General features: G+C 43.2%; 3 protein-coding genes across 6 annotated transcripts in view; 1 reads left to right on the forward strand and 2 right to left on the reverse strand.

Moving 5' to 3' along the window:
* The window catches only part of ltbp3 (latent transforming growth factor beta binding protein 3), a 39,828-nt gene extending 30,854 nt beyond the window's left edge, over positions 1 to 8,974 (reverse strand). The window contains exon 1 of one of the 3 annotated variants that reach the window (XM_019364054.2): positions 8,262 to 8,974. In XM_019364054.2, the coding sequence (XP_019219599.1) occupies positions 8,262 to 8,499 (238 nt within the window). In that variant the 5' untranslated portion in view covers positions 8,500 to 8,974. The remainder of the gene's footprint in view (positions 1 to 8,261) is intronic. The other 2 variants (XM_005472081.4, XM_005472080.4) reach the window with 2 other exon arrangements.
* A 4,276-nt stretch (positions 8,975 to 13,250) lies between these two features.
* On the reverse strand, positions 13,251 to 18,469 carry si:ch1073-224n8.1 (B-cell CLL/lymphoma 6 member B protein). Its single transcript, XM_005472079.4, has 2 exons — positions 17,294 to 18,469; positions 13,251 to 17,207 (listed from the first exon to the last, which is right to left on the reverse strand). The coding sequence occupies exons 1-2, from the start codon at positions 18,000 to 18,002 to the stop codon at positions 16,255 to 16,257; spliced, it is 1,662 nt and encodes a 553-aa protein (XP_005472136.1). The 5' UTR covers positions 18,003 to 18,469; the 3' UTR covers positions 13,251 to 16,254.
* A 108-nt stretch (positions 18,470 to 18,577) lies between these two features.
* Positions 18,578 to 24,510, forward strand: LOC102076641 (leucine-rich repeat neuronal protein 4). Of its 2 annotated transcripts, none has more exons than XM_005472084.3 (2): positions 18,578 to 18,791; positions 22,753 to 24,510. In XM_005472084.3, exons 1-2 carry the CDS (start codon positions 18,784 to 18,786, stop codon positions 23,474 to 23,476), a joined length of 732 nt encoding a protein of 243 aa, XP_005472141.1. In that variant the 5' UTR covers positions 18,578 to 18,783; the 3' UTR covers positions 23,477 to 24,510. The 2 variants fall into 2 exon arrangements, with proteins under 2 accessions (XP_005472141.1, XP_005472142.1); XM_005472085.4 differs by lacking the exon at positions 18,578 to 18,791 and adding an exon at positions 19,312 to 22,013.
* Positions 24,511 to 27,123: the final 2,613 nt, after the last annotated feature.

The following is a 27,123-nucleotide window of genomic DNA, read 5'->3' on the forward strand; positions in this document are numbered from 1 at the left end:
CATACAGATGATACAATGGCCCGATCTGTCCCCGTCTCTCACTACAGTCCTCTGGCCAAACTTAGCAAGCTAACCCGTCTGAAAGTTGGTGATGACTCCCGCTGAGTCACTTTCACTGTGATTCAGTCCCTGGATGGGTTTTTGGTCAACATGCCCGGATCTTTTTGGCCTGTACAGCTGCAGGAATACCGAGTGCGACACCACCACGAGTTGTTTTTAGACTGGTGGAGCTTTCAAATTATTACTGAGTAATTGTGAAGCATGACACAGTTGGTAGCTGGTGTTTATCTTCAGTGGAAGTAATGATTACATCAAATTGAGTGTAGAAATATCTAAAAATGTACTCTGACATGTTTTTTTTTAATGGATGGATGTTTTCTTCCACGTAGTGAGTAATTCTCATCAATATTCTATGAAAATTCCACTTGGTGGTTTATTAAAGTGGACCTTTTCCACATTTATCCCTCCATATTCATAGTCCTGGACTCTACTACAGTAGAGTGGGTCAGTAGCTTTGTATGAGTCACAGCTGCTTATTTTTCTTATACTGTACCTTAATGCAGCCTCTCAGTTCACCCACGGTCTAAAACAAGCCATTTAAGCCTTAAAAGGTGCCTTAAGGCCACCCTTCTTTCAGGTCAGCTTTCTTTTAATTGGCTGTTGCTTGGCTTGGCTTCAGATGCAGTTGTTTAGTTTCCACAAACACAACCGGGTGCTTGAGGGCACTGCCACTAAATCAGGTTCTAAGTAAACTAACTGCAAACCCACTAAAAAACATAATTTGTCAGACTTGATTGGGCAGTCTTTTAAATCCATCCATCCACGTTCAAGGCCGAACCTGATCCAGGATATAGGAGCTGAGAGCAGCTACGAAGATTACAGCAGGAAGTCTGAATATTTGGTACAATAGGTCAGCTTTAGTGTCCACAGTGAAACAAAAAACACTGCTTCTTTGTTTTTTATGGCCTCTGTGGTCTCATTCTACTATGGAATATGAAAGTGGCGAAGCTCAACCTAGCTTAATGCCTGCGAGTGGAAAACTAGATTCAACCCCGTGACCCTGTTTTCATCTTTTAAAAAGTGCCTCCAGGATTATTTCTGGTTATCTTTTTTTTCTTCTCGTTGACCTGAGAAACTAAACAACACCGGCTCCCATAAACAGCTGCCACAAGAGCCGGTGTTTAAAACGAGAAGAAGAGAATGGCTATCATCATATGACGTGCTTCCCTTTACCGTCAAACCACGTCCCCAAATACACCCACCGTCAACTGGCACTGTGAGACCACATACCACGCCAAGCAAGGGACGACGCATGAAGTGGGTCAGACTCCTGCAGCTGAGCCAGACACTGGGAGTAAATGACATAATCACCGCCTTATGAAAACACAAACCTGCGTACACATTCCTCCTCCTCCTCCTCCTCCTACACTCCCCCCGTAGAGCTCCCGCTCCTCCATCAACCCCCAGAAACTCTGGACGGCCTCACTTTCAGTTATCCAAACAACAGTGCTGCCCTTTGCCAGAGTCCAGCACTGTCACTGAAGGCTTTCATTACCTCTCTCTCTCACACACACACACAAAGGCTAAAACAACAGTTTGTTAACATTACAGAGACGGGATGATGACAACGACGACTGCTCCCGAGAAACAGAAGCAGCCGTCATTAAGGGGGATCAGTCTGAGTATAGGGAGGGCCGCAATTATCCAAATCTAAATCAAACCCTGCCTTGCGCAACGTGGTTTTCACATGTCATGGAAATATGCAACCACACTGCACAGCTTTTTAGCGGGCACAAATCCAGCGTTACCCCATCACGCCCCTCTGGCACATACGTTTTGTGGAAAGAGAGCAAGAGAGTCAGATAGAATCTTGGCACCGGTGCAGATGATGTCATCTAATGACTATCTAAAAGCCCCGGCTATAAGGACTGCAGGGCAGGCAGGTAAGAGTGCTGACTGTGCTCTGCTGAGATTATGTCAGATACCTGTGCTGTGGGATACTCAGCACTGGAGTGCGTGGCAGGTAATGTCTGCAGGGCGCTCTGTCTCAGGCCAGGGCAGGAGGCAGGAGGCAGCGCTGGCGGAGGCCGTGTTATTCTGTTTACCCTTCCTAATCGCTACAGCTACAGGGTCTCTGCTCGGTGTGGGTGCAGTCCCCAGCATTCCTCTGAGTAGCTTTAAATAACTGCTCCATTCCCCCCTCTCACTACACAAATGGGAGGAGAGTGTTAAAGATGGCAAAGAGGGTTGTTTGTTTGAGCTGGGTTCATTCAGCACACTGCTCCTGGACACAGTCACATGCAAAAAATATACACGCGGTTCCCCTGAGACGATTTAAAAGAGAGCACCTCTAATTGCTGCTTTGTTTCCACAAAGTTCATTTAATGAGATGCTTTTTTTTTTCTCTCTTTTTCTTCGCGCTGAAAAGTAGGATTAAAGCGCTCGGAGCGGCCTGTAAGACTAGAAAAGCGCTACATAAATGCATGCTATTTAGAGTCTGATTGGATGGGGAACTCCGGCTTAAGATCATGTGGATGTTGGCTCTGAGTGAGTGTTGTGGTGCAAGCTTAAAATTTAAAAGAAGGAAAAACTGTCTGTGGAGTTTAACCTTTTTAAAAGGCCACGCTTCGTTGAGGGGAAGTTGCACTAAATCAAAACAAAGTGACTAAAATGGGACTTTTGTGATTGGGTGTGTTTATCTTTTAAAAAGATAAAGCATTTCCACTTTTATGAGGAGATCCCACACAAACAAAGGCAAAAAAAGAAAAGGTTAACGAGAACACAAAACCTCCCAAATAATTACAAGCATTATTTAAATGGACACACGGAGGTTACACCTATTTATATTAAAACTCAGCCTTGACAACGGGGTCAATGGCCAGCCTGTAAACAGCAGCCAAAGGTAAGAAGCTTTCATGATTATTAAGCTGGGAATGAATGTGCCCGAGAGTCCCTCGCTCATGCGTGTTTGTGAGTTTGTGAGCACGGGAGCCGTGCCCAGCTTTGCCTCTGAGCTCAGTCCAGCCTGTGGCAAAAAATCCGGAGTGCTGCAGGTTTCTTGGTTGCCTGTGTTAGACCGCTTTCTCCAAAGTTTGGCATGACAGAGAAACGAGCGTGTGGGGAAGAGCAGAGGGCTTTGAAAGGTAAAATAAACTTGCCTCCCTAAAGAGAAAGAAGGAGAGAGAAAGCAGAACCAGCCCTGACTGCTGTATTTAACTGACTTGTGTTCATCTTCAGGCTCCCATGGACCTCTGACCCATGCCAAGGGAAAACCAAAACAAACCACAAGGCTACTACTGTCACTTTACCCTAAATACAAAACCACATGGGAAATCCTCAAATAGCCATTTCCACTTGTCATGATGCCCATTTTAGGGGACGCAAGCCCAGACTGAGCTATGATAAGAACCACTTCCTGTGCAAACGAGGCCCCGCCCCCCCCTCACCCCATTCCCTTAGTTATTCCAGAAAAAGATGAGAATCTGGAGCTGCCTGGCAACAGCAGGCCTGATAAAGAGGAGATGCAGAGGAGAGAGGAGGCTCAGCGGGCTGTCGGGGAGCTGAGCAGCTGCTGTCAGGAAGGCAAGATATATTGGATGCCTCCGTGCTAGCAACAGCGAGAAACATTTAGACTTGGACTAAAAAAGCACGCCTTAGTCAAAGCAACCACAGTATGTGCACCGCTTTTATGTAGCCATTGATTCTGAAAGAATGTCTCCTAAAAGAAATACATAATTCTGACAAAGTACAAGATGTATAAACTTTGAGGAGCAATAAAGCAGCAAACATTTCTCTCTCAACAACAGTTTGAACCAATATTAAAAGTGTCGGGGATAAAAGACGTTTTTAAAAGGGGTTATAGCATGTGATCAGCATAAGTTAAGGTGAAGTGAGTCACATGCAACTCTTTCATCCTTGTTAATATTTTCCAGTCTCTGAATGCTAAAATTCAACTTTAATAAATAAAACAATATGTATTCTGCAATAGTTTTATGGCTATCATAACCACCAAACCCCCTGCAGAGCCCTGTGATTACTTACATAGGCACCATGTGGAGTCCATGAGGAGGGCAAATTGTATGTTACTGCAAACACTTCTTTTTTCTGCCTGCCACGCCTGGAAGGAATTCTTTGCTTTCATCAGTTTTAGAAAGTGTAAAGTGAAATGCAGATTAATTTATGACACATGTAATCAATGCAAGCGTATCAACAAAACAAATCGGATGTCGTAATCTGATGGCCGATCCTGAATGCGACATACTTAGCAATAAAACGATGTCCTATAACGTCTGCCGGTGCAAATGTTCTCATATAGAAAGTCCAAATGAGCAGCGTGCTGTGCAGGTGATTTATATTCATGTGCTCCAGGTTATTCACACTGAGACAATCTGCTCTGTCTGAACATCTGGGTGGTCGCCTCTCCGTCTGTCTGTCTGTCCCAGTCTGCAGCAGCATAATGACATCCCACGCAGATCAAACAGATTCATTATTTCTATTTATTACTTGATTTACATTTTGGATAATTGCTGTTTATGAACTAGTGTATTTTTAAACATAAAGAAGCTTGGGCCTTTACGCAAACAAAGCTACTGTGGTATATTGCTGGAACAACAGAGTAATTGTTTAAAGCTGCTCTAATCTATGCCATACCTTTTTATTATGTGCATAGTTACAGTACTGTGCCAAAGTCTTAAATCACCCCTCGTTTCTTTATGTTTTGGATGTTTCTGCCTTTTTTTTCAGTTCTCTCAAGATGATCCCACACTGCTTCATTCATGTTGAGGTCTGGGCTGTGGGGAAGCCAATCCATGACTACCTGAAATGCAGCTCCAAACCATGACAGATGGCTGTAGACACTCACTGTTGCTTCTCTCCTGACCTCCTCCATACATACTGATGACGATTTAAACCACAAGTTCCAAATTTGGATTCATCTCTCCATCAGACCTGCTGTCACTAATTTTCAGTCCAGTTTTTGTGTAATTTGCCAAACCTGAGCATTTTCTCTCTGATCCCCTTGCTTAAAAATGGCTTCTTAACACCCATCCTTCAACTGAGACTATTTCTGATGAGGCTTCGACAAACAGCACATGGATCAACTGAGAGATCAAATGAGTCCTGTTTCAGGTGCTTGCTGGATTCCTTCTTATTTCTTAAGGACATGACTTTCAGATCAAGTACACCTGCTGTAGATAGTTTTTAGGCCTTCTTCTGTCCTCTGCTTGTCCAGTTTCCTCAAATTTGTTTAAGGACACGCTGCACACCATGGTGAGTTTTCAGCTAATAGATCTTTGGGAATCCCCTTGTTGGTGCAAATATACTCTTTTGTTTTTGTTAAACTGTGTTATCTTTGGCATTTTTCATAGATTCAACTAAAGAAATGAGTAAAAAATATGATATTTTAGGACATTTTGTTAGTAACAAAGTGCCGACAGATACAAATTGGTTCTTTGCAAAGTTGTCTGTTATGTGTAGACACAGCATTTGTTCATCCCTTGAGCTAGCTGCCTGTTTTATGCTTGAATGATTCATAGGTCAGCGTGAAGCGACTTAACAAAGAAAAACATTCCTCTGAAAACAGTCAGGTACAATATGTTTGGGAAAAGCAGCCAATGTGCAAAGAAAACCTTAGAGAGATCTTCAGAAAGCCTGGTGAACTGTTGCTCGAGACCACTCGAAAAATGTACAGGTCTGGTTTGTTAGAAGCAAAATATAAAGAAATGAGGGCCAGCCCAAAAGTTATGTACAGTAATGTACAAAGAATACAAATCCTGCAGAGTGATTTCACATCCTTTAGCTCAGCCGCTTTAGTTTTAAGTGCCTGTCACTGGCTGAAAAGTCAAAGGATCAACAAACTGAGGAGGTTTTTATGATCACCATAAATACACACACTGAACCTGTATTATTTAGCTTTTGGTATATTTCACTTTGGATAACTTCTTTGACCTACTAAAACAGAACAAACAGAAGTAACGAACAGGATTTCACTTCCCTCTTTCAGTTTAATAAAAAATAAATGACCTATTTTGCCGTGGAAACACAAACTTTTGAGAACATTTCAAGTAAAGCACAGCAAAAAGTCTCAGTGAACTACATTATGACTAAAAGTGTCTCTTGGTTCTGAATGTGTTTGTTCTTTAAAGACTCTTCTTTACTTCCACAGACTGACAGGAATCATATTTCCTTTTGTGGAAAAGTTTTGTTCAGTCTGGGCGTCAGCCTCGCCGTTGCTTACATCACAACTGCTCAAATATGGAAAAGTCTTCATATTGTTGCTGCTATAGCCGTGGCCGTTTTAACACGGGAGAGAGAAATTTCCACTTGTCCAGACCACATTCCAGCGCTCACACTGAACAGCACACATCTCCTGTGCAAGCTGGAGTCAACTCCTCGGTCCCTCTCTGCAAAAACTCCGATAAACGGACGGATAAATCCGGGAGACGGGACTGTGTGACGACATGATCTCGTTATCCAGACACACTGCGAAACAGCATGAGGCATTCCAGGAATCCGATGCGTCTCTCTTGAATTACTTTACACAGAAGCTCCATAAAACGTGACGTACCGCAAGGAAATCGGGGGGGAAAAGAGGGAAGACTGATGCCGGAGCCAACTCTTTGCCTCTACACTGTGTCAGAGTGGAAGAATACTGTCACAGCAGTGCAACTTTGATTCATTTGCCCTCAATTGAATCCAGTCTGCTTCACCTCCAGCTAGAGAGGCTACAACTCTACACGCAACTCTGTGCAAACCTGTGTGTGATGAATCCAAAATGCACCACAACCACAACCTGCTGCTGCCACTCCTCCCTCCCCACAGGCATTGTTTATTTTTCACCCAGCAGCTCTGCATCTTAGTTTGGTTCTAAGAATTCAGCCAATAAAGGAGAGAGAGAGCACATTAGTGGAGAAGAGGAATCTATAGTTAGAAATATGTGAGTTTTAAGAAAGAAAAAGAAGAAAGAAGCCGTATCATGTTAATAAATACTGAGCTGTGCCGTGCAGCTTAGTGTATTAGCTCACTTTCATTACTGTTATTGAGTTAATTCACTGTCAGGCTGTGTTAAAAAGCTCAGTCTCACTCCGTACACCGAGCCACTGAGGGTAAATCCATTTGTGGAGCGGCACACTGATGTAGACTGCAAGGCTCCAAGTCTCAACCACAGCTGATCTGATACAGCACAGAAACAGCTCCACTCATGCCAACCAGACACTGGAGTGAGGGAGGTGGGGAAAGTATAGATCTTAAGAGTACATTTATGTGCCATGTAATGAGCCGTGCCTTACTAATTAAAGTGTAACCCAGGAACGTTTTCCAGATGCAGCGGAGGGTAAACCTCAGCTCACCTCATCTTAGCCGCCTATTTATTTGCACAGTTTCTCACATGAACCCACGGAGCCTATCAGCAGCAGGTACGGAACCACAAGGCCTCGAGATGATCAGATGTGCTTGCTTTGAACTGCTTATTTTGTGGATTATGGGCCATTTTTGTGACATGGTGTTTGTTTTGATTTTACGAGGTGGACTTTGTTGCTTCAACTCACGCTCGTGCAATCAACTAACCTTGACATGAGCTAAATTTGTTTCAGATTTTCAGGCATAACCTTGTCTTATAGAGAAGCACAGTTGGGCCAGTTTTAGGTGTTTTATGGAGCTCCACATTGGTATAATAAGCTATTAAGAAAGTCAACTTTTAAGCAAACAAACAGGCCTCCCTCACCTCTCTACAGGGGTGATGTGCCAAAAAGTGATTTCCATGGTTTCTGCTTGTTTCTTATGTCTAATATCTTTACTTATTTTGGTAAACAGATGGAGGGGAACATGATGCTGGGGAAACTTAAAGTATGCCTATAAAATTGTGATGTTATATTTGTTTCAGTTTCTGCTGTCCTGTTGGCCAGATCCCTTATGAAGATTGTTTTTTTATCCGCATAAATAAAGGATATATAAAAGTCACTTTGCCAAAAACCGATTCCAGCTTCTGCCTTGTGATAGAAATGTTCTTTCTGGCTGAAAAACACTGGACATCAGTCATGATATGAGATGTGTTTGGCATATTTCTTGACAGATTGCAGGCCAACGAGTCATTTATAATCGTTTAAATAATCGCGATCATTTCTTTTGGCAAATACCAGAAATCATTTTTTGGCACAACAGGGGTAACCACAACCTAAAAGCCTGGGGTCAGGACAGGGCTCTCAGTCGCAGGGGGTCTATTTAATCGCCCCCAGCCCTCATAAGAAACTGCCTCCGTCACTTACCGACCCTGAAGCCCGGTCCGGTGAGCGTGTCGGCCCCCTGCCCGTTCTCCGCGATCAGCGTGGTGTTGTTGCCCTGCTCGCAGGTATCCTGGCACTGCCCCTTCAGGCAGACCCGCTTGCAGATGAGAGGAGCGATGACCACCTTGAAGCGCTCCCGTGTGGAGGAGCGCTCCGTGCACCACACTAGCCTGTGGACGCTCAGCCAGATGACAAGCAGATGGGAGATCAGAGAGGGCATCCTGGCATCCTTTCACTGCCCTCCACAGAGACCCCGGGACATTTAATCACAAGCCGAGGGCTTCAGCTCCAGCTCAAAGGCGCCTGCTTTGTTAATACAGAGGGAAACTTTTGACGTCTCATACGGTGGAGGAAAAAAAAACAAAAACGTGTGTCCTCCCTCCTGTTTTCTTCTTTGGGAAAAAGAAAATCAGTTCCCTCGCGTACCCATGTGATCCATCTGCAAAACCGACGCGTTTGGCATCCTCGGACGCTTCTCCTCGTTGCGCTCGTTCCAAAAAGTTGCAGGAGTTGCTCTTTTGCTTTTGTCGCTCTTCCTTCTTCTCGCCTGTTGCTTTGGAGGGCTGGAGAGGAGTGCGTATGTGGGTTTGGAAGAGAAAGAAGAGAGGGAGGAGAGGAGGAGAAGGGGTGAGCCAGCCCTCTCTGGAGAACTTGGCCGCAGGCCAGCCAGGCGGTGCAGAAGCAAAGCTGAAAGTGGTTTCCTTGTTGGTTATTTCTCCTCTAACAGCCCTCCTCTGCTCTGTTGCCCCCGCACAGACAAATCACAGCTGCACAGCTGTGCGTGTCACTCTCAAATAGAAAAAATAAAACAAAACACTGACATAGGCTAATAATTCACGCACACACCTCCTTGTTCGTAAGTTTTTAGTGCGTGAAAATGCACTGGCCCCTCCGAGGTTCCTCTCTATGTCTGTAAAAATATCAGCCGGTGTTCATACACTGATCATAACATGTCATTACGCCGCAGTGTGTCACTGCACTACATCAGCCATTTTTTTTTAATATTTAGCTTTTCACCTGAAGCTAAAACATATCAATCATGTGGATTTCTTCAAGATTTTACAGACATTCTAATATTTCTTGAGCTTCTTTGATATTTCACAGCTCAGATATTTAAATAGCCGTAAGGATGTCCAGAAGCATGGCACAGCTGAAAAGCCAGTATCCCTGATGGTATGTCAAGGGACCACTGGTGCTGAATGACATATACATGCTTGCTGCCAAACAGACAATATCCTTTTCAATGCCACGTTGTGCGTGTGTTCCAACAGCATGGCCTTTCAAGAAGAGTGCAGATCAGGGGTTTGAAACATAAGGCCCGGGGACCAGAATCAACCAGCATTTAATGAAGCTGTCCAGTGGGCCGGAGTGTAAAATTACAGTCTTTGGCAGGCTGATATGAGGCCTTAGGTTTGACACACCTGGTCTAGATGCTGGCCTATCTATGATAACATTTCACTTTCAAAATTACAGCAGTGGGTCTCCTCAGTTTCCAATGCTTACAGAGTGCTGTTAATAGAAGAGGTGATGCAACCTGGCATCAAATCAAAACTGAGCATACACCTTTCTTACTTTCAGCATTTAAATTTGTTGGCTCCGCAGCTAATAGATGCTTTTACAATCTGGGGTTATAAAAGCATCTATTAGCTGCTGAGCTTTTTGCAACAACTGCAACAAATTCCAGTTTTCCATTTTTGCCCTCGGTGTGCAGATAAATAGCGCTCGATCTCGCAGCCACCCACGCCGACTGAAACAGATTAAAGTCAGACGGCCAACGTGACACCACACGGTCTGCAGCGCTGAGGCCTGCCTAAACACTTAATGCATGATAAGTTCAGTTGCGGCTCTCGCCTTGGACGAAAGAGCGTGCTGATTAATCACACTTCAAAAAGTTTAAAAAAATGTGAAGGTGCAGCACTAAGGCCCGCGGGGGCCAGTCAGTGTCTGGGGGTCATGTGAGCAATGGGCGAAAGTGAGAAACAGACAAAGAGAGGGGAAGAAAGCAAGCTGAGTCACTTCCTCTCCAAAAAAAGTGAATGTGTTTACTTTTAGTCGCTGAGGAAATGACTGCATGGGCCTACAGAGAGTTCACGAGCCGTTCTCACATGTCTCTGAGCCTCTGCTGCTCACCATCACAAGGTCACCGACTGCCAAGACACACACACGTGCACGCATGCACGCACACACAGAATGAAAATACACTGCAGGTCAGACAAGAACCATCCTTATTGTTAGTACAATATAATTACTTCCCATCTGAAAACTGAAACCCTGGTGATATTCTCTGACAAGCAGACAATAATAACAGACAGCACAGACAAATAAGCAACCTTATTACACAATCTGTGTGTAAAAACAGCTGAAGATGGAAATTCGATCCTTTACTTGGATAAAAGCAGCAAGGCAACATCCAAAAGATGAAGAATGTGAGCAACTAAAGCAAAGACTACTTAGAGCAGAGTGCCCCTAACAATAATAAACCCTTCTGCTCAATGTGTCCCGGGCCTCTAAGTTAATCAACACACAAAGTGCAGTGAGATAGTTAACATATTAGACTGCGTCTTTATTTCTACAGCAGCTCGTGTTTCTCTGTGGAAACAATCAGAGCCATTTCCACACACAATGCCAAATTTTTAAAGCGATCACGAGGAACCTCAGACTACACTCAGCGGTGTTGGAAGTTTTATCAGGTTTGGCCACGAGAGAATCTCAGTGAACATTCAGGAGAAATGACAACAGCTTAATGGATCTATGGCAGCCTCTGCTGGATCACTTGCCCAGTGGTTTAAACAAAGACGTCCAAAGGGCACGTTGGCTCCAAGTGGAGTTTTCTCTACAGAACAGTAAGAACAAATTAGTTTCGGTGCCGTGCACAAAGAGTCTTCTTTTTGGATCAAGCCTGTGAAGCATATTGGCAAGATTTACACTTGTAAATAAAACTACATGAACTACATGCAGTTTTTCTTAGGAACAGATTAGACTGTGTATCAACACGATTTGTACTCTGGATTTTGTGCTTTCATCACCAGAAGGGTCAGTGATCATGACTGTTTATTCTTTACAAGGTTAAAATGTGTAGTTTCTTTTCCAAACTGCGCTAAAACAAACCCACAACCGCACAACTTGAATCCAATGGTGCATTTTGAGGGAATAATCGCTGCGAAAACTCGTTCTGGAAGATTAGCTTTTAGACCACTTGCCATAAAACTCATCACATATTGTTCCACCAGACAATTGACTGTAGTAACTTTAGTGATCCTGCAACTTTTTTATCTACTGCACGTTCTCTTTGTCCCTTTTATTTATTTGTGACCAAACAGATGCTACAAGGTGCTGGAAGCATTCATCAGAGAATTTGGTCCATATTGACGTGATAGCATAACACAGTTGGTGCAGATTTTTGGGCTGCACATCCGGCATGTAGATCTCCTGGTCCAACACGTCCCAAAGGTGCTCCGTTAGGTGGAGATCTGGTGGCTGTGGAGGCTTTGTGAGTATAGCAAACTCACTGTCATGTTCAAGTAACCAGTTTGAGATTATCTGAGCTTTTTGACGTGATGTGTTATCCTGCTGGTAACAACTATCAGAACACTGTGGATGTTTAAATGAAGCTCATTGGTCATAAGAGGGCCAGATTGTGCCAGGAAAATATCCCGCACACCATTACACTACCAGCAGCAGCCTGAACTACTGATGCACAGCAGGGTGGATCCATGCTGAACCCCTACCATCTGAATACTATGGTAGAAATCAAAACGCATTAGGCCAGTTAACCTTTTTTGCTAATCTTGTATTGTTCAATTTTGGGGAGCCCACATTCTTTGACCCAGTGTGGTCTGCTGCTGCAACAAATCTCCTTTAAGCTTTTATGTTGTGCATTCAGATGCTCTTCTGCACACTTTGATTGTGACCAATGATTATTTAAGAAACTGTTACCTTCCTATCACCTGGATGCAGTCTGGGCATTCTCTTTGCATTGTGGTGCTCAGTTTGAACTTCAGCAGAAGTCTAAATGTCCAATTTAACTGAATTGCTGCCATGTGATTGGCAGATTAGATATTTGCATTAACAAGCAGCTGAACAGGTATGCTTAAAATAGCTGGTGAGTGCATACCAGATAGTACAGTTCTTTGATTGGAACTGTATCACAGCATTAACTATCCTTTCTCTGTGTTAAAGGTTTATCCAGCTTTGAATGGATAATGTTTGCGTGAGACGTCCCAAATATTTTTGACAATCCCAAACATGTCTTTAGCAGTATTTTATGCAAATGTGTTCTTTGAGCTACGACTGCTAATTATATCAAGACATATCCAATTTACGCTTACGAATCAACACATTTATGTGCTATGAACCTTGATGAGCGTGACCTCCTCTGGAGGGGATATAACCAGGAGGGACCTCGATCTGTTTTATGGCAAATATTACAAAAAGAAAAGAGCTTCAAGTTTTAAAGTGTAGCCACCGCAAAGAAAAAGTTATTAATGTTATGGAGGAAACCCTTCTCATTTTTTTCAGGTCCATCTAACCTGTTAAGTTTCCGTAATCGTACCAAAGGCTAACTTATACCTTAAACAGCAGTTTGGTGTTTTTGAACACAGATGTCATTACTCAGCACTGCAAGGAGAGCAAAGTGTTATTTGGGATCTGTGTCTGGGTGTGACCACACCACCTACACAATCTATTCTGGCAGCGTTTCAGGCGGTGTGGAAACTCTCCCCCCAGGCTTAATGCGGTTTTTCCTGCCATAATACAACGAAACAATAAAATGAAACAAGATGAAATGGCAGCTTTACATGGCTCAGAGTGAACATTTACGCGGCTGATCGAGCTCACAGATTATTTACAACCTATGCACGATATAAATTATCTGGGTGTGTTTTGGCTTTAAAGCAACTTTTTCCCTTTTTTCCGCCTCAAAAAAAACCCAACAAAAAACAAAAAACACCACACCAGAGAGAAAAAACAGAATTATAAACAAGGCCCTTTAATATAGTAACATGTACAGTATGAATGTGAAGTGGGTGAACAAATAAGCATAAAAAAGTAATTCATTTCACATTTAAACACTGATTTCTTAGGGAATAATGCCATTTCTGTTTAAACCTACATGCAAAGGTCCCCCCCAACCCTCAAACCCACCCATGTGTAATACAAAAAACAATAAATATGCTTATCTGGGGCAAAGACTACCTTCTTGGTATACACAGTGACAAATATTTAACACTTTTAGTGTCACTTTAAAATGACTTGCACTTGTAAATGTACATAGAATAGTTACATGGAGGTCATTATAGTAGTACACATGTTAAATAACACCAGACAGTTTAGCTCAAAGGGCTGAGAAGATTAATGCTCTGCTGTTAACTCCTGGTGCGCTGTAGCATCAGGAACAAATGTAACTGGGTTACATACATTTACATGGTATGTTAGTATACTGCTGTTTTCAGCACATCATGTGTTTCCTTTAAAAAAAACAAAAAACAAAGACTGTTGCACGACAACTTAAGCACAACCCTTACTAAACCGAATAAAAATGCTCTAACTACATTCTTATATACACAAACGGCTGAGAGGCATTGCTGCCAGCGGAGGAACGAATATGCACATGCAAGCACCAACATCTGTCTGCTAGCGACTGCCTGGTAACAATGATACAAGTCCAGAAAAAGAAAGCCTTTCCAGACATACAGTAGCAGCGTGAAAAAAACTAAAAAATAAATAAAATAAAAATGGAATGCCAAACTGAGGTCCACAGGGAGACGTTATTTAGCGAGAAGAGAGAACAGGAGAGTGTTTGAGCTCCTGATGTGGTGCATAAAGATGCCAGCTAATTGCCTTCAACTAGTCCTGTATGATCTGATAAGCAAATAAATGCACTGAGTGATTTCTTCAAAACAGCATGTCTTCGACACAGATAACTTCCGTTTGATAACATAACAATTGTGGACCAATGAGAGCTCTGCACAGTGACGGGAAGAGATAAGAGAGAACTGGCTGAGAGAGAGAGAGAGAGGGGGGTGATGGCTGACGGAAAAATGGCTCATGATTCATCTCACACACACACACACACACATATATAGCTGAAATTACACTTTAGCTTTTGGTATGTTAGTGTTTTATATGGCATTGCTACAGCCTTTCATTATAAAAAGGAAACAGCGTTGACAGCAGTGGTGTAATAAAAACAAGCATAATGTTGTCTTTTTTTAAAGCAGCATATTTTAGATTAAAATGTTACCGTTTCCACCTATAGAGGGCAATAAAGTATCTACCTGATGTTTTACTGAAGTTGTCAGTGAAAGAAATCAGATGAATGGACTGGTTCTTATATAGTGCTTTCTACTGCATGCTTCATTCACTCACATTCACACTCTGATGAGCAACTTTGGGGTCACTGTTTTGCCCAGGGATGCTTTGGCGTGCACACTGGAGCAGCCGGACATTGAACCATCAACTTTCTGATTAGTGGATGGCCTGCTCAACCTCCTGACTCCTCCTGGTGACTGTATCTCAGAAGGTATATTACTACCAATGATACCAAGAACATGAGCCCTAACACCTTCATAAAAGAAATCAGGATAAAAGTTGGTAGACTGGGCCGAACGCGATCCGTGACCACTGAAACTGTCAGCTTGTGCATATAAATCTGGCATTAAATAACGCGTGAGCATCAAAGATGAAAGGAGCAGAGGTGGGAAGATATTAATATACCATGAAAGGAGACCATCTTGGGCTACAGTGGCTGTAAAGCCATCATAGTTTACGCATTTTGAAAGTTGAGTGTTAAGGCCTTTACACATTAAACATGTAAAATTCACACATATTTTGTGTAGCCTCGCCTGTTCTTAATGCAGCCGTTCATACCAATATGAATTCTTTCTAGTTTTTCGCATGTGCATAAACAGAGCTAACCAATCAGATTACTGTGTTTTCCAACAAGTGTGCTCAAAGTGCACACCGGTGCTGAACATACAATTATATGGAAACAGTAAAATAATATTATTTTACCTCAGACACACAGCTAGACGCTGCTCCGGGTCAATCTGCGCTCCGAATTCATTTCTCTGCCTCCTCAGATGTGGTCTGAAATGTACGAAAGCTGCCGTGATACAGCTTCAACTCCTGGATTAAACCAATAAAATTCTCCCTGCTTGTGATAATCGGAGGAACTCAGAATCATTGTTCCTTCCCTCTTTTTTTGTTCCTCAGAAACATCAGAATTAGCGCTTCATTGCTTGATGTCGATTTGACGTTACATGACAAATTCGCATGCAAAATAAATTCTGATTTTTGTGACATTTTTCCACAATGTGCTTGGTGTGTAAAGGCCTTTATCTGCTACTTCAGCTGAGGGAAATTCGCCCACATTAGTCATTGGTCAGTTTCATAGATGTGATTTTAAATACCCAAACCTGATCAATTTATTATGATTTAAATAAACAAAAAACAAAATAAAAACCTACAAACTAAACATGCTGTTACCAAATCCTTTTTCTGTAACAGTAAGGATGAGCTAGAACTATGCCTTCATTATTGTGAGCGTTTTATAAATTCATGCCCAGCTCCCCAGTTGTTTTTTTTTGTTTGTTTTTTTTAAATATCCTTCCTTTTTTACATTTTTTGGCTTGTGCCCACGTCTGCAATAAATTTCCCAAATTATTGCCAGAAAGTTTGCAATCTAGCAATTTCCTGGAATCTGTACACTACCTGCACTGCTCCATAAACATCTGTATGAAAGAACAGCTGCTGCTGAAGAATGTACCGTGGTAATTTAAAACTAAGCTTCAAATCTAAACGTTTAAGACTTGAATATCTTTGACAAACTAAGCTCCAAGGCTCTGGTTATATGTAGCCTGGTTCATCACCCTAACACCGCGGAGTGAAGATGACCTCGTGGTCCATCAAACTACACAAACACATCAGTCCGTGCTTTTTAAAAACACCAACAGCGAGGCACCTCTTTAACCTCCACCTAAACACAGTCTACAACTGAGCTGTCATCCTCCTCAGCTCCCCACTCCCCAAACCTCATCTGCGGAGACGGAGCTGCTGGATGGAGGTTATTAATGTCGTCCATGGCGTCTGGGTCGGCGTCTTCATTGGTGCCGATTCCCATGTGACCGCCTTCCTCGCGGTGCGTGCGGATGTGTTTCCGCAGAGCCGCAGGCTCTTTGAAAGTGCGGTTGCAGAAAGGGCAGCAGCACGGCCTCTCTCCGGTGTGGATCAGCTGGTGGTGTTTCAGGTGCTGCAGGCGACTCAGCCGCTTCCCGCAGATGGCACACACGTAGGGCTTCTCCCCCGTGTGGGTGCGCCGATGTTTACGCAAACCATCCAGGTGGCGGAAGCAGTTTCCGCACTCTGAGCAAGAGTACGGCTTCTCCCCCGTGTGTATGCGCAGGTGGGTTTTAAGCGCCCCTGACTCGCGGAACCGACGGCCGCAGACTCCACACGGGTACGGCTTCTCGCCTGTGTGGATGCGGATGTGCTTCTTCAAGCTGGAGATCAGACGGAAGGTCTTTCCGCACTCCAAGCAGTGGTGAGGCCGATCTCCAGGGGGCTCGACCACCGCCGTGTCAGGAGCTGATGGTCCGGCAGATTCTTCAGCTCCGCCTGATGAAGTGCTGTCACCTCTTCCTGCTCCAGGAGTCCTAGCTAACTGTTTCTGTCCATTAAGTCCGCCCAAGGCACTGCTGCACTCACGCATGGGTCTTTGGTGACGCAGTGGGTGAGGGAAAGATCGCTGGGAACCCGCCTCTCCTCCAACTTGACCATAGCCAAGATCCCCCACGTTATGTGACGATCGTTCTCCGTCCCCCGCCGCTATGCTGTCCTTCCTGTTGGGCTGAGTGGAGCCTGAAGCTGGTCCCTGCTCCTCTTTGATCTCAAATCTGGACGCTCCACCAGGTCCCTGAGACTGCCTCTCGTCTAAAGACAAAAATGAAATATGTACATCATTACCGTGTTTGAACACAGTCATCAATCCATGCAAAAGCTCATCACTCTACACTCACCTGGTCGGCCAGAATCGGAGCACATATGAGATGTGTTGGATGTGAAGGAGTCCAGAGCGTGGTTGGTCACAGACCCATCTGGCTGGATTGAAAGCTGGCACATTTTGTACTCATCTCTTGGTTCAAACCCATGAAGTGACTCGTCCACAGAGCCACCAAGACCTAAGTCGACACCCGCTCCATTCACATTTCTGGGGTTCTGGTGGTCCCTGTCCAAAGTCATGGAAGCCATGGACGACAGCGACGGGGCAAACACTGACTGACTGATTGACTGAGGGCCCGTGTAGGACACCTGAAGCTGATCTATGAGCTTCTGAGCACTGCACAGGCACTCCTGCAGGGTTTTCAGCTCCCTCTCAGACACTTCCAGGCGCACTTTGAGCCTTTCGTTCTCCTGCTCCTTATGCAGCAACTCCTGCTGAGTCTCATTGAGCACTAGCACCACTTCCCCGAGCAGAGTGTCCACTGCTGCGGACATGGCGGTTTGGATGGTCGGGGCGAGACGCGATTTGAGCGATGTTACCGTAACACTGCCCTGCGAGCCTCCGTATCCACCCTTGTCAACTTTGCGATCGTAACAGGACTCAATCCTGTCGGGGATGCTAACAGCGCTTTGTTTGCGGTTCCCACTGTGGAGCGAGCTGCTGCCGCTGTTTGACGGAGAGGAGGAATCCATGCTTCCAGCATAGCCCGTCCTCCTGGAAGTCATTATTATTATAATGCAGTTAGCTAGCTGGTGTTCAGTCAGCTAACGTTTACACGCCGCGCTCCTGAAAGCAGCTCACAAATCTGAGCAGCAAGAGAGGGGAAACTCTGCGGGTTTTGCTGCTTTAGTGTGTGAGAGCAATGGCTGTCAATGACTACATGCGCCTCATTAGCTGTTTAACTGGCGCTGCCGACAAAAACAATGTAGGTAACTCTCCGCTGGGCCTGGCTCTGGCCCGCTCTCTGCAGGAGCAACAAGGCCAGACGGCAGAGGACCTCTGCTAACGCTGCGGCCCTGATGGAGAGGTGTGCTGCCGCTCTTTAGCTGTCCTAATAAAGTCTACGAGTTATTGTTCAAAACACGTCCCCTCTGCACAGCGACTCACCCATCTCCTGCCTCCGTCTGCAGCGACTGTAAGCACAGGCCCGTCGCGTGTTTCTGACGTCAGAAGATAGGGGTTTATTATACCCAGGGTAGTGACTCGCAGGAGGGTCTGCGCACCAAGTGACTTCTTATCTTACTTTAATCTCACAAAATATTCGAGTTTAGACACGTCCCAGTTCATACAATTTTTTTTCTTTCGTTTTCTACTTCTACTCTGAACTACAGCTACAAATATGAATATCAGATTAATCTTTTTGGGGGGTACTTTTTAAATATTTTGTTCAGTGAAATAGAAAAGAAATCGCTTTAAGTTCTTCTAATTTTTTTTTTTTAACATCCAGGTGGCCACAGTTTTTTCAGCACTTTTGGCAAAGTTTGCATATGGTCATCATGCGAGTGAATGTTAAGGTAATTTTGTGTCTTTTAGTGACTGCTTTTATCTGTTCTTTTTCCAGGTTGATAAGAATGTACAGCGTCTTTAATGACTTTAAAAAAAACACGTACTGGTGGCACAAGTATCAATTTATTTTGGATTCTAATCCACAGAGCCTCAAAAGTATACATACAGAATATATACACACGTTTCCTGCTGAAACACCCCATTGTGTCCAAGCTGATTTGAAGTGAAGTTAAATAATGTGGAGGTAGTAGTCCTACTCATTGTGCTCACGTTTAGGCTTCCAAGCATACCTAACCTGTCATTGTGGCCAAATGTCTTTGTGCCTTCTGTCCATAAAAGTTTTCACCAGAAGGCTTTTGGATTGTCCAGATGGGTAGCTGCCTGGGTTTTTCTGTTTAATGAAGCTTTGAGTCCGCCTGGTGGTTACTGGAGCAACTAGAGCAAAAAGTGTTTATTAGAGTGTAATGGATGAGTGTATCCTGATTTACAACCTTAATCCCATGTTTCAGGATGAAATTTGCTCCACAATTCCTGGCAGTACAGCAGCCATTTGATGAGGAGAAAAAAATAGATACAAATAGTGCTCACAGTCTGAAGTACGCCCAGGTCACCGACCTCTTGGTCACGCTGACTCTGTGGTGAAAACATCTGCAGTCTGCTCAAGGCGAAGCTTTACAGAACCACTAAAGGTCCACTAAAGCTGAGGAAACTGGCCAAAAGCACCATGAACTTTATGTTTTGCAGATGTCAGTGCAGTCCATCATGCACACTGATTAATGTCAAATCCACCCATTGCAGTCACGGCTCACACAGAACAAATCTGCTGTAATCAAGATGTTTTTGTGCATTCCCTCTAAATTTTTTTCCGCCTTTAGAGACACAGGCTGATGCATGAGCCAGATAAGAACCTGGCTGTTGCTTTAAAATCGGACCGACTCCTCTCAGACACGAACACCCTCAGGACCTCAGCATATGTTCCCTTTTATATTAATACTGGTTGTTCACAACGATTATGTGAACTATCAGGACAATTTCCACTTACTGTTTTCTTTTCCTATAGGCCGTGGAAAAAACAGTAAGTGGTTTACGTGACCACATGTGGAAAGAAGGCGAGCACCATTATTAACCATACCAAGATCTCCTGTGAAGATCTGCTCCAGATATAACAGGACCTTGGAGTGTTTGTTTGTTTGTGCTGCTTTAGTTTCATATATAAAAATAATCAATTCCTTATAGAGTCATTTCTGATGAGGAAAGCAGACCTATCCCCAGCCGCAGGCAGGGTTTTTTAAAAGGAAAAACTGATGTGATCTGTGGCAAATAAAAAAGGGTAGTGCATTTCAGGATTATGCAACAACCCATTTAACAGTTACCATCTGCTGGGATTTGTGTCACTTCAGGGAAAGATTTCTTACTCAGCGACTTTACATTTGTCATATTGCCTGTCACACCCTCTCTGCTTTCATTAAATTATAAAGACAGTTTGTGTCTTAAATGTTTTGTTGACTTATTGTGAATAAAATCCCCCCTTACTTTGTTATAAAGGACATAGCTTAACAGTATAATACTATCAGCTCTTTAGCTGCCATCACACTGATTCAAATGATGTGATGCCACCACATGATTCAGTATTTGTATTACACAGAATTACACAGTCTTGACGCTGACTTTTTAACCACCCTGAATATGAATGTTATCCGGGTGTGATCAACCCCGTCCAAGCCAGAGAGGTCAGTTTTTTGCTTAACACTGATTTGAGCCACTCAAACACAGGAAGCCAGACTCCACAGTCACAGCAATCAAAATGCAAACCATGACTTAGACTATACCCATTTATTAATTACTTGAACTTAAACATTTACACACTAACGAGCTTCTGGGCCCAACAAAGTTAAAAAACGAAAAAAAACCCAAACATAAAGTTAACGTACTTTATTATACAATTAGTGAACAGTTTCCTGTATTTTCATAGAAATTTGTTACAGTGTGTGAAATGAAATATAGAGGAAAACTGACGCAGGCTTCACAGTATTGAACTCAGATATAATAACAACACACACTGCACAATATAAACAGAGCATTACTCAGACACATCCTGGATGCGGATATATATACGTGCCCCCTTCACACCCACACGCTCTCCTATATATCCAAAAACACGTTCACACATCCACAGATAGAAGCGAGAAGCGACAAACACTTATACCGCACCTGATAATGACATAGGAAATAAAATGTTTAATTCATCCATCTGGTGTCTACTGAATAACGGCAGGAACGATGTATTTGGGTATTTGAGCGGGATTGTGACTCATTCAGTGCATCGGTTTTAAACAGACTTTATCTGAGCTGTAGGTATCCCTCAGGTACAGGACGGTGTGCTTTGTGTTTTTCTGTGACTTGAGCTCAAAAGCAGGGCAGAGATATGAGAGAACAGCTGGGTTTAAAGCCACGTCAAGTTTTTATCAGGTAACAAAAAAATAATCTCATACAGAACTGTCTTTTGACATCCACCACCTTTTCTACTCAATTTATTTTATGCTTTAATTTTTTCTTCAAGGAGAAATAAGTACATACGTTACCAAAGATTCCCACCACAGATCCAGTCGGTTTCATTATTAGTAATTCGGTGAACAGCTGCTAAACAGTTTCCTCAATTTGACTCTGGAGCGGTTTCAGTGGAAGTCACAGTCTACGTGTTATTTAGGTGAAGGGTTAGGCTGTTCAGGTTGTCTGGAGCCACTTACTTATGTCAGTGATTAAAAACATTTAGATGAATCAAAGCTAAAGCTTTCCATGTCTCTGTAAATCCCTTCTCCCCTAAAAGGGAAACAAGACTTCATTAACAAATGAGACATGCTCTGAATAATGTGCTTGTTGTGAAAGAATGAGACAAAAAAAAAAATGTGGTCACCGAATTAACCAGTGGTGATGTAACTAATAGCAGACTATAGTATTTCTCCACTAAATGGCATGGACAGCTGCTCACTCACAGACACATCACTAAACAATTTGGCAAAGAGGGAGGTGGAGCTGGTGCAGAAGCCGAAGCGTAGGGAATAAGGGATAGGGGGGATTATGGGAGGACAGAAAGAAGGAGGTGATTGTTAGGCAGAAGGAAAACATATAAAGAGGGAGAGAGCACGCCGGAGAGAGCAACTGGAAGAGAGGCGAGGAGAAAGAAGCTCATCGGTTGTCTGATAACGTTTTCAAACTTCTCCGAGAAACAGGTAAATGGATACTTTTTATTACACAGTTTCAGTGAGTAGCGTTAAGCTGCAAGTTGCCAAAACAGCTTGCATAAAGTAGATTAGTATTCAATGGGGGCTCCTGCTCCGTTCATCACACTGAGATTTTTGAATGGCCCTTTTGTTAGGTTGCTATGCAAGTTCACCACACAGCATATTTCAGGTATGCTCGTGTGGATTCTCAAGAAGCAGCAGCTTTCCTGTAACTAGATACAGCTGACAAGCCTACGCTGATTCCTGGCGTGCAGGCATTTGAACCTCTTGTGCAATAGGCCAGTGGAATGCTAAAGTGGAGTGTGGAACCTCCAAGTCTTAACAAATGAGGACTATTACTTGCAGTTTGATATACAACACTAGACATCATTTATAAACACTTTGCAGAGCACTCAATTTCAGCTACTTAGGTGTCGGCATTTTGTCATTTTGCCTATTTAAAAGCTATGTGGGCTGGGAAAAAAGTTTTGATTTTGACCGATTTATTTTCCCACTGAAAATCAGGCTTTATTCAAGTCAGTCGATTCATTCGACACCGTCCTTCCCTCTGCAGGTAGATCATCTCCAAAAGACACAGAATCAGGGGGAAATATGTTCTCATTCTGGCTCTTTCATACAAGAGACAAAGCAACTGACTTACTAAATGTACACACAGTTAGAAGCCCGAGGGGCTTAAAAACAGATTCTAAAAAATTCTGATGGAATTCTACTTTTTTATGATTTCCAGTACAACGGCTGCCATGAGGGACCTTACTTTCCCACTCGGGATCATATGCCTGCTTTTCATCAGAGGTTACTGCCCCCTGCCTATGAGCTCAGAAGGGATGCATCCCATGGGAATTCACGGCCCATACGCACACTCATACTCTCGTGTTAAAGATGAGGATTACAATCAATATGAAGATATAACCACTAGATCATCCGAGACGTCGATTCTAAGTAGAGGGACCCCTAAGCGGTGTGACTATGATCCCTGTCTTGAAGGCCAGACCCCCTGTTTTGAGCTTGCAACCTCCTCTAACTGCTTGTGTCCGGGGTTCACTTTAAATGATGTGCCCCCAGAAGCGCCCAAACTAAGCTCAGTATCCTGGAACGGGTCCGAAGTTGTACTTCAGTGGTGCACACCTTATTCACACGTCACAAACTATGTTGTGACTGTAGGAGGGCAAGAGAGGCAGAAGTTTGGGGAGGACCGGAGAAGCGGAGGAGTGGGCGAAATTGGCAACATAGCAGAAGTTTGCGTGATGGCCGTGAATGATGCCGGAGCCAGCGAAGGATCTTGTATGATGTATCATCCCAGGGATAACAGCCTGCCTCTGACAGCAGGGCTCATCGGGGGAGCCCTGGGCTTCCTGCTGCTCCTCTTGCTGGCCGTCCTGCTGTGGAGGCACAAGAGGCAAAGGAAACAGGAGGCCACCATCTCCATGCACAACACAGCTGAGACGGGGTGAACAGGAAGCACCGCAAGACTGGACACTCGTCGAGAGAAGTCTGTGCTCTGAGACTCTTCTGCATTATTGCAGTTAGCTATGAAAACATGATAACATCTGAGGTTTCCTGCACCACGAGGCTTTCTCAAAACAAGAGGAAGCAGCGATGTATTCATTTCACATGAATACATCGAACTGGTTATGCTCTGATGCCTTGTAATTCCTGAAAACCCCTCTGTGCGTTCAAGAAAGTCCCACATCCACGACAAATGCATAAAATTACTCACAGAATTCATTATTTGCAAATTATATTTTTTCCCCAGAAGTGAAACCCTGAAGACAAACATCAGGGAACATCCCAGCATGTGGTCCCTGCTTTCAACTTGCTTAGCTGAGCAGCACAGTGTGTAACTGCTAATAGTGGGGTAAAAATATTTGAAGCTTACATGATAAAAGTTTGAAAAGTGCCACTATGGTGCTCCAAGACTTTATTACTTGACAGAAGTGTATCTTTCCTAATCTTGTGTGCAAATTAAAGGTTTCTTGGAGTTGTGTTTACAAAATAGTGATGTGTATTAAAGTGTTAATAGCATAAATGACAACAGGCACAAATTATGTTTGAAAGAGTACAGCAGAAGGCATAGAAGATAGTAGCAAAGGTTCAAATGGCACTGTAATTTTTATATAATATAATTAGGGTTTGATTGCTGTTGAGCTCTGTGATGGGCTGGCGATCTCTCTGGGCCGTACCCGCCTCCTCTGCTCTATGAGGGCTTAGGAAGGCTCCCCCAGGAAAGGAAAGAGATGCTGTCACTTACTTTTGGAGATATCAAAGCATGCTGTAATGAAGTGTTTTCTTTGAAACTCTCTGTGAGAGCTCCTCGTGTCATGTATGTAATTAAAGCGTGAATGGATCGATTGTTTGAACCTGACTTAAACTGTATTTATTACAATTGTGTTCTTTTTTCGCCTCTGGAAGTTAAATGTGTTTGATTGACCACTTTTGCTCGAGCCTGACTATTAAAATTAAGTAAAACGTCGCCTTAGTCACCACAGCTGTGTCGAAACGTGTCATTTTGTATCATCTTTTACTTGGTAGGATGGGTGTGCTTTTCCATCGGTCTTATTGACGGAAGTTATGTCAGCACCCTGGACGAGCACCAGTGTTTGATACTGTTTTTTCCAGCTGTCACACAATCGCTTTTTCAGAGGGATATGAATTTTGCGAGGGCTGTCTCATCCCATCTGAGACTTCCCGTCATGCAGCATCGGGCTGATGAGAAGCTTGAGGCGTTTTTTTTTTTTTTTCTCTGCCATGATGAGAAGAAAGTCCAAAATTTTAATCCTCCCCCCCTTCAGTTTCTCTCATGTTCAGGCCTCCATCTGCGTTTCTCGCAGCAATGTTATAATTCCCTTTTGCTCGGGCTGCTGCCATGGAGTTGTTCCACCGCCCTTGGCATGGCGTCTTCCTTATTCCAACTTCACTGCACAACTTACACCACAGAGCGCAGCATGGAAGTCATCTAACATCTGTAATTTGGAAACACAACAGACTGCTCGTTTGAGTGGCTCAAATGGCCTCAAGATGTTTGCTTTTATGACACACATTGCTGTCACTGTCAGACTGGGAGGGAAATATCTGCATGAATAGGCCCCTTTGAGATGAAACCCCAAAAAACACGAGCTGGCGGCAGCCCGTTTAAAACAGAAAGAGACGTTCTGTGCTCAGAGCGAATGCAGAACACAAGAAACTTTGCAACCAGTAACAGAGAGTTCACGCCGTTTCTGCGATGGCTGCAGAACAGAAGAAGAACATGAAAAATACATTAGTAGCTATCTTATTTCAACATGCACACGGCTCGATTTATTTCAAAGTACACTACTTTTCCAAACCCTGAAAATGCTTTTGAATTTTTGAAGAAATCAAAATTTAGCCCGTGAACGAGCGCAGAATCCAGTAAAGTTATAAGAAGAAGAAAATGAAGTAAGGGTGTGTACAGCCCCCCGCGGTTAGCCTCCAAGTATAAAAGCTTCTGAGTCCTTTGATGTTAAAAATGAAAAGGCTACACATCTATAATGCCAATAAAGTCCCACTTTATGTCTTTTCCTCTTCAAGAGACTTCCAAGATCTTGTATGGAAGTATAAAACATCCGTATTAAAGGCAAGTAAAGTTTCAACAACTAATAAAAAATATTTGAATTCGATTTGCAAAATTCTAAATCTAAACATTCAGAATGAATTTACATGGTTTGAAGTCTTTACTTTGAAAATTCGAGGTCTTTTCCAAGCAAATTCATTTTTATACTTAATTTTAATTTCTTTTAATACTGAGCACCTGATCTGCTGAATCTGTGAACTATTAAAAGGAAAAAAAACCTAAAAAATAATAAAATAAAGTCAAGATTTTGCTTTTATACCTGCGTTTACACCTGCAGCTGATCCAAAACAATTCAGTGCCATTTTCTGTATAAAGTATTGTTTAGCTGCGGTGTTACAATCAGGCATTTACATGAAATTTGCTTTTTCAATAAACGTTTATGATCTCCAGTCTGAAGAAATGACTGAATAACTAACTACATAAAGGCTCAATTGGGACCTTGATGATGCACAGACTGTTCTGTTCTCTGCTAATCATTTGCTAATGTGAATATTTTGAGGCTCCTGATATACGACTCTCCCGAGTTTTGCAGAGCGCATTTTGAAGCTCCATACAGCACGTCCCAGGGAGACACAGCGCCTCTCCAAATAGATTTTGGATTTTACTTGAATAAAGTGGAAGATTATCTGGAAGAAAAACAGATGTGAGGTGCATTTTTCCACCCTGCAGATCTTCAATTTTTGGATGTAACGGTGTCTTGGTATTTTGTTTTTTTGTTGGCAACAGGAAGGAAATGTTGGAGTGAGGTTAGGAGCAGGGGAATGTGCTGACAGATGCTACTCTAGAAGAGTCATGCTGAATCACAGAGATCTCCTTCAGTGATCCGGTGAGTCCTTTTCTGGTAAAGAGGTAAGATATAAAGAAGTGAATCAGCTTCACTGACTGTGTCAACGAGATGCTTCGTCTCCACCCGACACCTCTGTTACTGTAACCACATTAGTAACCACATTAGTAACCACATTAGTAACCAGCAGACAGAATGAGCGTTTGTTTGGTCTGTGAATCGATACTTAACACGTTTACGTCGGTGTTTATGAAGTTTGGGATTTTACCCAAAAGTCTTACATTATGTTATGTTGCTAATGATATTGCAATGTTTTGACGCACAGAGTTGCGAAATTGCTCACAAATCAAGCCGTTGCTTCTCACAGTGAAGCAGACACGATGTCGTAATCCAGGACTGCCATTAGTGTCGTTCAGTATCCACGACCATTTCTGCACCAGGGACAAATTTGATTTGGTCAATGCCGATATGACACAAAATTTACACTCACCGGCCACTTTACTGTTTGTTAACACAAATATCTAATCAGACAAAAATGCGACAGCAGCTTAATGCATTTAAGCATGAAGTCATGGTCAAGACATCCTGCTGAAGTTCAAACTTAGCTTCAGAATGGGGAAGAAAGGTGATTTAAGTGACTTTGAATGCCTCATGATTAACGGCCAAACAGACTGGTCTGAGTATGAGTATTTCAACTCCTCATCTACTAGGATTTTCCCATAAAA

Source organism: Oreochromis niloticus, linkage group LG10 (assembly GCF_001858045.2).
Source record: "Oreochromis niloticus isolate F11D_XX linkage group LG10, O_niloticus_UMD_NMBU, whole genome shotgun sequence".
NCBI classification, from domain to species: Eukaryota; Metazoa; Chordata; class Actinopteri; order Cichliformes; family Cichlidae; genus Oreochromis; species Oreochromis niloticus.

What these genes read in the sequence shown, in the direction of transcription:
- si:ch1073-224n8.1 (XM_005472079.4), bottom strand. Translation starts at nt 18,002, where the DNA reads ATGACTTCCAGGAGGACGGGCTATGCTGGAAGCATGGATTCCTCCTCT. An exon ending in CTCCGATTCTGGCCGACCAG is followed by an intron (nt 17,208 to 17,293) that starts GTGAGTGTAGAG and finishes TTTTGTCTTTAG; the next exon opens with ACGAGAGGCAGTCTCAGGGA.